The 9036-nt window shown below is 33.3% G+C and overlaps 1 protein-coding gene across 1 annotated transcript; it reads left to right on the plus strand.

The window, feature by feature from the left end:
* Positions 1-1445: 1445 nt before the first annotated feature.
* Positions 1446-2604, plus strand: LOC114760168 (uncharacterized mitochondrial protein AtMg00810-like). The gene is made up of 2 exons (XM_028949436.1): positions 1446-1551; positions 2000-2604. The coding sequence occupies exons 1-2, from the start codon at positions 1446-1448 to the stop codon at positions 2602-2604; spliced, it is 711 nt and encodes a 236-aa protein (XP_028805269.1).
* The last annotated feature ends 6432 nt before the right edge of the window (positions 2605-9036 follow it).

Genomic DNA, 9036 nt, shown 5'->3' on the forward strand with positions numbered 1-9036 from the left:
GATCTCAAAACCAAGCAAATTCTTCTGCAAGGCCTAGCTAAATATCAACTCTACCCTTCTCGCATCTCATCTCCAACAGCCTCTTTTGGAGTCAAAGCAACAATTGATCAGTGGCATGCTCGATTGGGACATCCAGCTTATCGCACAGTTCACCATGTCTTATCTAAATATGGTCTACCAAAATTTTCCAGTTCTTCCACTTCTTGTTCTGCTTGTAACAAATCAAAAAGTCATGTATTGCCCCATCCCCCTACTCACCATCATTCTCCCCATCCCCTGTTTCTTGTATTTAGTGATGTATGGGGCCCTGCCCCAGTTTTATCCATTTTTGGCTATTGATATTATGTTTCCTCTGTTGATGATTTCACTAAATTCACTTGGTTTTATCTCTTAAACTTAAATCAGATGTGCTTCACGCCCTTATTACCTTTCAAAAGCAAGTTCAAAATTTATTTGATACCACCATAAAATTTCTGCAAACCGATGGTGGTGGTGAATTTCAAAGCCTTCATAAACATCTTCAATCATTGGGTATCATTCATCGCATTTCGTGTCCCTACTCTCATGAACAAAATGGTTCTGTTGAAAGGAAACATAGGCATATTGTTGAATCTGGTTTAGCTTTACTTCAAACGCTTCTTTACCTCCCAAATTCTGGACTCATGCTTTCTCCTCTGCTATATATCTTGTTAATCGTCTCCCATCTGTCTCTCTTAATTACAAATCTCCTTTTTAGCTTCTTTTTAATTATAATTCTGATTATTCCTTTCTCAAAATTTTTGGATGTGCTTGTTGGCCCAACCTTCGACCGTATGCTCGCAATAAGCTAGATGCTCGATCGACTCTTTGTATTTTTATTGGTTATGCTACATAATGTCATGGTTATCTCTGCTTTGAACCTAAAAGTAGCCGTGTCTTCATCTCTAGAGATGTTGTGTTTCATGAGAGTATTTTTCCTGCCATTACCCACTTTGCCAAACCCAAGCCCAACATTCCTTCTTCCTCAGCCCAAATAATTTCATTACCCTCTCTTCGCCACTCTCAGCCCAATTTTACAGGCCCAGTTACTTCTACTCCTTCACCGCCCCAACCCTGAGCTTAAAACCCATCTTCTTTGGATTCCTACCCACTTCCCAACCCGATAGACCTTCATCTCTTCCTGCTCTGCCTGCTTCGTCCTCCTCTGACACATCTTCGTCCCTATCACCTCTTTCTTCTCTGCCTGAATCGTCCTCCATGTCTACCACCTCTGCTCCCTCTCTCTCATCTCCAACAGTGCCTGATCATTGCCATCGAATGGTCACGAGAGCTCAAACCAAATCCCTCAAACCGAAGACATGTCATGATGGTACTATTTGCTGGCCTCTACCTAGAGCTCTGCAAACTACTGTTGACGGGATTCCCGAAGCGCCGACCTCTGTTTCTGTTGCTCTCAAATATCCATAATGGCATCAAGCAATGGAGGTGGAACTCACTGCCCTTCCACAAAATCTGACATGGACTTTAATTCCTCTTTCATCTCCCTCTCCCAATATTATCAGCTGCAAATGGGTATTTTGGACCAAGTACAAAACTGATGGCTCTATTGATTGCTACAAAGTTCGTTTGGTGGCCAAGGGATTTCATCAAGCACCATGTATTGATTTTCATGACACGTTCTCTCCAGTCATTAAACCTGCCACTATTCGATTGTTACTCTCTTCGGTTGTTTCTTCTGGCTAGACTATTAAACAAATTGATAGTAAAAATGCCTTTCTTCATGGACATCTTGAAGAGGAAGTGTATATGGTCCAACCTCCGGGGTTTAAAAATTTCTGGTATCCAAATCATGTCTGCAAGTTGAATCGATCTATTTATGGTCTTAAACAAGCTCCTAGGGCCTGGTTTTCGAAGCTTAGCTCCTCTTTGACTTCCCTTGGCTTTGTCTCTTCCAAAGCCGATACATCTCATTTTTCTAAGATCTCTGTTTATTCTATTCTTCTTGTTTTAATTTATGCAGATGACATTTTGATTTTGGGCTCTAGCAGCACAGAGGTTAACAATCTTATTTTGGCTCTTGGCACATATTTTCCTGTTAAGGACCTTGGCTGGCTGAGTTATTTCCTTGGTGTTGAAGCAACATTTACTACTAATGGACTTTTTCTTTCACAACTGAAATACATTGTTGATTTGTTAAAAAGGTGCAATATGATAAACTGTAAGCCAGCTGAAACTCCTATGAGTGCCAAAGAAAAAGTATCTGTTATTGTTGGTCAGTCCTTTGAAGATGGTTATCTGTATCGTTCTGTTGTTGGTAGCTTGCAATATTTATCCTTTACTAGACCAGATATTTCCTTTGCTGTGAACAAAGTATGTCAGTTTCTTCATAATACCCTAGACACTCACTGGATTGCAGTCAAGCGTATTCTGCACTATCTCAAAAATACAATTGATTATGGCATAGTCATTAGAAAAAGTCTCACTTCATCCCTGGTTGCTTTCTCTGATGATTTAACTGCTTACTCCGATACTGATTGGGGTGGATGTATTGATGATAGAAGATCCACTGGTGGTCATTGTGTCTTTTTTGGACCAAATCTTATATCGTGGAGCTCAAGGAAATAGCCAATTGTTGCTTGATCTTCTACAGAGGCTGAGTATAAATCTCTTGCTATCACCACTTGTGATCTTATTTGGCTTTAGTCTCTTCTTGGTGAATTAGGCATTTCTCTATCCAAACCACCTATTTTGTGCTGTGATAATATTGGTGCAACCTATTTGGCTGCTAATCCCATTTTACATTCAAGAACCAAGCATGTCAACCTGGATTATCACTTTGTTTGGGAATGTGTGGCCTCCAAATTACTGACAATTACAGTTTTATCTTCCAAGTATTAGTTGGCGGATTTGTTCACCAAACCTCTTGATGGGCCCAGATTCAAGTTCTTGCGTTCAAGCCTCACTGTTGTTCCTGCACAGTTCAGCTTGAGGGGGGCTGTTGAAGCACAAACTCAACCCAAATACAATAAGCCCAATAACACAGCCTCAAAACCCAATCATTCATAATTCTTCCAGATTCATCTATTCTAGGTCTACGTGTCCTGTTATCTTTTTAACTTTTTCACTGCTTGTATCACAGAACACTTGTATAAATATGTAGCACTGTAGCGTCTTTATTCATAAAGATGAATTCAAGGTTTCCTTTAATGCTCTTTCTGCATTTATTTTCGATGATGATTTCCCTGCCTTTTACCGTTGATAAAGCCCAATTTTTATATATTTTATCCCACATTAATTTAGGATTTAAATGATAATTTTGAGCTTAAATGAACTTTTTATGCATTATTGAATTAATTGGTTGATTTTTGGATTTTGCATAAAAATTGAGATTTTGGATTAAAAATATAAATATTTTGTGATTTCCTATTTTTGACTTGGAATTAATTTTTTCTATTTCTTTGGAAACAAGTCTCATATTTTTAGAAAAATTACTTTTAGAAAGTTTTGCAATTTCTTGCCTGATTTTTATGCAGATTTAATATTTTGTTTTTGATTATATTTGGATATAATCTACATTAATGGATGCACTTAAATTCTTGTAGGTCAAGAAAGGGACACATAGGAAATCCAATGATGCAAGATTGTTTCTTGGAATCTAAGCACAATCTAATGGCTAATATCAAGTGGGTCAATTAATTACTAACGGGCTTGAGTTTTGGATCCACAAAAATTTTCTTTTCCCTCGTTATACTATTTTCCTTATTTTGGAGGAGGGATTCACGCCTAGATCACACTTTTTCCATTCTCCATTGATTCACGTACGAACACCAATTTTTAACGTCAATTCCTTCTTTCACCGTGATCCGTCCAGCCTGATGCCTTGCACCTCATAATTCCTTCATCCCATAGTCACCAAAGGGGAACAATACGTTCTTTGATTCCCAATCATCCTCTTCTTTCTTAATCCACATCATCATCCACTCACGTTTTGTTCTTCCTGGACCAAATTCTCATCTACACCTCATCATTATGGCTATGGCATCTAACAATTTTGGAGGAGGAGGCATTTTGATGGAAGCTTAAGCTTGTTAGGGAGGCAACTTGGGAGGAGCATGGAGGAGATTTGAGCCTTGGGCTAGCACTTGAAGACCACAAGAGAGTGATGTTCCATTTATCTTTTTAATTCAAGGATTTGAGATTATTTAGTTTTAAATAATTTTAAGTTATATTTTTGTTGAGACAATTTAGTTCTAGATTGTCATCTTTATGCTTGGATTGGATTTTATTTGTGTCGAGACACTTGTTGGAATTTATGTTTAGAACCTTTGTATTGTTAATTGAATTTATAATTGAGTTTTCATTATGGGTTTAATTATCAATGTGGTTTGAATTGTAAAATTTGGGTTCTTTTGCCTCTTAATTGTTTAATTAAGTTGGTTAATTGTCTAATTGTTTAATTAGATAATTTCAAACATAACTTCCAGAATTAATTGAGTCATTTTCAATTGGTTTTAATAAGCTTAATTAACCAACCTTATACTGTTATGAGTTCTCTAATAGTTTAAGGGTTTTTGAAATTGAGGGTTCCCTTTGTTTCAAGTAGGTAATTAAGTTTATTAATTCCACTCTCTTATCACTTCCCTTTGATCTAATTAACTGATTAAGGTTGTGAAGGTTAAATCCATGCAAATCCTAAGTTGTCCTCTCTACTGTACCTGAAGAGAAATTTCTGAATTTTTACTTGCTAATTCTCTTTGCTTTCTGATCCATTTTCTTTATTCATTATTTTTATTTTCCTTCAAAAAAAACCCCCCAAAAATTGCATTGCATTTATTTAGTTTAATTTAATTTTCATATAGATTTTAGGACATTTGCATCTTTCATTTAGAATTAGAATTTTGCATTTTAGTTTAGGTCCACTTTATAGTATTTTTTTTATCACCTAAATTTTTACCTAAAGAAACTCATAACTTGCTCCTTGGAAGTAATGACCTAGGTCGATCCTAAACTACAAATTAATTAGGACCTAATTTAATTAAGTGCTTCAATGACAGAGGCATCATCAACCGTCATTAGTTTTCCCCTCTGTTATATATATCGTATACTACAAATGCAAAATTACTTTTAAATTTTTCCAAGTTTTATTTAAAATTATTTATTTTTGTTATGCATAAAAAATTGTTATTTTATACAATATAATAATTAAAAGGCATAGAAGCATATGCCAACATACACAAATACTGGGAAATTTACAATAAAATGTCCAATTTGAGGAAGATCAAATTGTAAAAAAATAATTTGATTACAAAATTGTTAATGCAGATTGATAAGTTGTCGGTTGAGATAGTAAACAATCTCATCTCATAAGGAGGAGAGCATAAATTTAAATTTCAAAAAATATACTTATTAGGAGAACTTTAACTATAATGCTCTCAACTCAACAAAGGTTATTCTCAAGTCCAAAGTGACTTGAAGATACTCTGAGTTATATATTAAAAAAAAATTTGTTAATGTAGAACTTCAAACAAGAGGGAGGCCAGGTGGGAGGTGATAAAATATAAAAAAAAATAAAATATTCACCACAAAAGAAGTAAATGCAATAGAGATAGTAAATTAGATATCAGATATCACCACAGGAGGTTGGAATAAAAAGGGAGAAACAACACGCAGAGAATATACACCCGTTCTCGTATTTAAATGTGACTTCTCTATTTTTCTCTCTTCCTCACGGCTATATTTAATAGGAGTAAAGTTGAAAAGGAAAAAAATTAAAATTTCAATTTGTGACAAGTTTAATGAGTTAACCACTGTTTCTTACTTTTGATTAATTAATTAATGTGACTTATATCATGAGAGTACATTTTCCATTCACGTGATAATCATCTATGCTTTCACCAATGAAATCACAAATATAATAAATGTATGCATGGGCAAGTCCGGTTTAGAACCCATCCTCTTCCCTTCTCTTCCTTTTTTAACCTTTAGATTAATATTTTAACGATTCGTATTTAAATCTTTGTAAAACTATTATTAAAATATTAAATTATAAAAATAAATAAATAATAAATTACAAACTATATTAAAATTTAATTCTAATGGTTCGTAAGCGCGTTAAATGTTTTTAAAATTTTTTTATAAATGGTTTTTTTAAAAAATTAAAATATAAACTGTTAAAATATGTTAACCTAACAGTTAAAAAACAAGAAAAGGAGGGAAGAGGAAAGGTTCCGAACGGGGCCAATCCCCTTTTATTGTTTGAAACTAAGAAAGACGTGTGTGTGGATGCAAAACAGTTTCTTACCTTCTAAATCCACATGATAAATCAACTTGTCTTATCTTCAAAATTCACAGGGGGCCTTTTAATTAATAATTAACATGGACAAACTATCTAGTGGGTCTTCACTTCCTCTAATATCCACTGTAGTTTTAAATTTTAATCATTTATTTAGGTTAATTTAATACTTTTGCTATTTTTCTGCAAAATTTTAAGCAAAAATTAATTATTTAATCCCTATAGTTTTGACTAAATGAAAATTTAGTCCCTAAATTGAGACTTGGTATAATTCAATTTCTGTACCTCTAACCATTTAAAACCCTAGTTCTTATATTCCTCTGGTCCTATTTATAGGGCAGAGAGAGAAGGTTTTTCTTGTCCTGTTTACAAGTCACTTTATTAAATTTTTACCATGAATGTATTATATTGTCGTTCATTTATTATAGTGTAGATAATTATTTTTTTTGAAAGTTGTATGTATTAGATAAGGGTAAAGTTGAAAAGTTGTTATATTTTTATGAAGAGTTAATATAGTTTAAAGTTTTTCTTAGTCTATGTGAAACATGTTGGAAGTACCTTATAAATAGAACCAGAGGAGTATTTCATAAAATAAAATTATAAGGAGCAAAGTTATTTCTCGTCACATGTTAGGTATTTCCAGTCGCAAGCTAAGGAAGTTTATTGAACGGACCGCAGTTCAATGGAGCCTTTGGAGGTTAGCAAAGACAACAAATTATTACATTCTTACGAATGAAACAAAACAAAAGTAAATTAATCATCATTTCCTCCCTTTTAAAATTATGAAACTAATTTATGCTTTTAATATAATAAATTAGTCAAAGACTTTTAAAGTTACATTTTTATATTCAATTATCCTTATTACTTTCGAAAAACCTTGTTAATTATATAGTGGAAAAAATATTTCACATTTTCAAAAATTTTACTTAAAAAAATGCCTTATAATTTTAACTTAGAAAAGATACAATAAAAATCTTTCGTAGTAGTTTATGTCTAGGACTAATAAATCCTTTTACAACGTGATTATTTTTTTCCAGCAATTATTTTGAATGATATTAAAATTAGAAGAAATACTGTCACTATTCTTTATTTTAAAGACTCTTTCTTAAAGTTTTCCATGTTGCTTAGTACAAAGTCATTTATAAACACTAACAAAGCATTTGTGAGTTTTTCTTTTTCTTTTATCCATAGAGTGAGAGATTTCGGCTTCTATACTGGAATTTTGAGATACAAATTAATTACGTTAACTAGGGACAGTCTTGGAAGGTCTTAATAATTTCTGAAAAAATATTAGTACTCTTAAGTAACTTTAACTATATTAATATTCTTAAGCATTTTAAGTACTATCTCTCACAATTTTATATGACATACCATATTAAGTTCTCATAATAATTTTCTAATTAACACCAAACTTGTTAATACCATCACATGACTTGCTAATCATGTTATATATAAAAATTGAAAAATTCCCAATTTATTAGATACTAAAAAATCTCTCAATATCAAAATACTCCCCATAGCATGTGACCAATGGTGTTATCAGATATATATACCCCACTCCCATTCTTAAGGCAAGTCACTTGTAGGAAAAAATTTTTGTCCTAAATATATGTCCCTTATTAGGTATTTGAGGATTAAAGGTGCAAAAAAATTTCAATAAGGGTAAATTTTAAGGAAAAAAAAAAAAACCAAGATGAAGAAGCGAATGCGTATGGATGACCGAGGAAGCAGTGACGTGAGCATGCTGAGGTAAGCGGATCCGGTGCGTGTGTATGATATGGACAAGGACATAAAGGAAGTTGAGGCACCGCTCAAACTCAAAGCCACACACATCAGCACGTACGAACACCAAAAGCAAAATGGTGAATCCCAGGTATCGCTGGAAAAAAAATTTTAAATTTTAAATTTGTCACTAATTGAATGAATTAACGACCATTTTTTAATTCTGATGAATAGGTTAAAGAAACTTATATTATAGATCAGAGTAAGTACATTTCCCATTGGCATGATAATCATCTATGCTTTCATCGTTGCAATCATCTCTGATAAATGCATCTAGTTACAAGTCGGCTTCTCTGGTCTGAAAACTAAGAAACATAATGTGTGTGGCCTTATCTTCAAAATTCACAGGGGCCTCTTGAATACTACGAACAACCATCTGGTGGTCGGATGCAGGACATTTCTTTTTCGTTACAGTTTCCTCTTCCCTTCCTCTTTAATGCTACGGACAACCATCCAGTGGACCGCCAACCTGCCATAAAAAAATGGGTTTAAGTGGGTTATGGTTGGTGTTTTGCCAACCTGTCAAGGTGCCAACTACTCCAGCCCGCACCGCATAACTCGTAGGCTGTGACGGTCAAGCCCGCAAGTTGGTGGGTTGACTCGACAATTTTTCATAAATAATATATTATTATATTTGAAAAAAAAAATTTCATTTACATTTCAATTTTCATGTTACATATCTAAACCAAAAATATTAAAAAAGACATAAGCATGCTCTATCTATAACAAAACTTTAACAACTACAATAACATATAAAACAATATTTATTACAAAAAAAAGTGTTTTAGAAATACATGGTCAGTAAACTTTATGAAAAATTAGATAGATGCGCTTCTAATTTATCAAGAGATAGTTTTTTTGTATCAAATATTGTACTTATATGAAAAGATTGCGAAATTTATCACTTGATGAATTGATGTTGAATGTTAATCATGTAAAATGTTTGTAATGTATTGTTTTATATTTGTATTGACTATTTTGAA

This window comes from Neltuma alba, unplaced genomic scaffold, assembly GCF_004799145.2.
Source record: "Neltuma alba isolate B1F8T4 unplaced genomic scaffold, ASM479914v2 tig00001633_pilon, whole genome shotgun sequence".
Taxonomy (NCBI): Eukaryota; Viridiplantae; Streptophyta; class Magnoliopsida; order Fabales; family Fabaceae; genus Neltuma; species Neltuma alba.

Excerpts from the sequence above, each read along its gene's own strand:
- LOC114760168 (XM_028949436.1), top strand. The coding sequence starts at position 1,446 with ATGGCATCAAGCAATGGAGGTGGAACTCACTGCCCTTCCACAAAATCT. Across the intron at positions 1,552-1,999 it reads ATATTATCAGCTGCAAATGG|ATGACATTTTGATTTTGGGC; the intron begins GTATTTTGGACC and ends TAATTTATGCAG.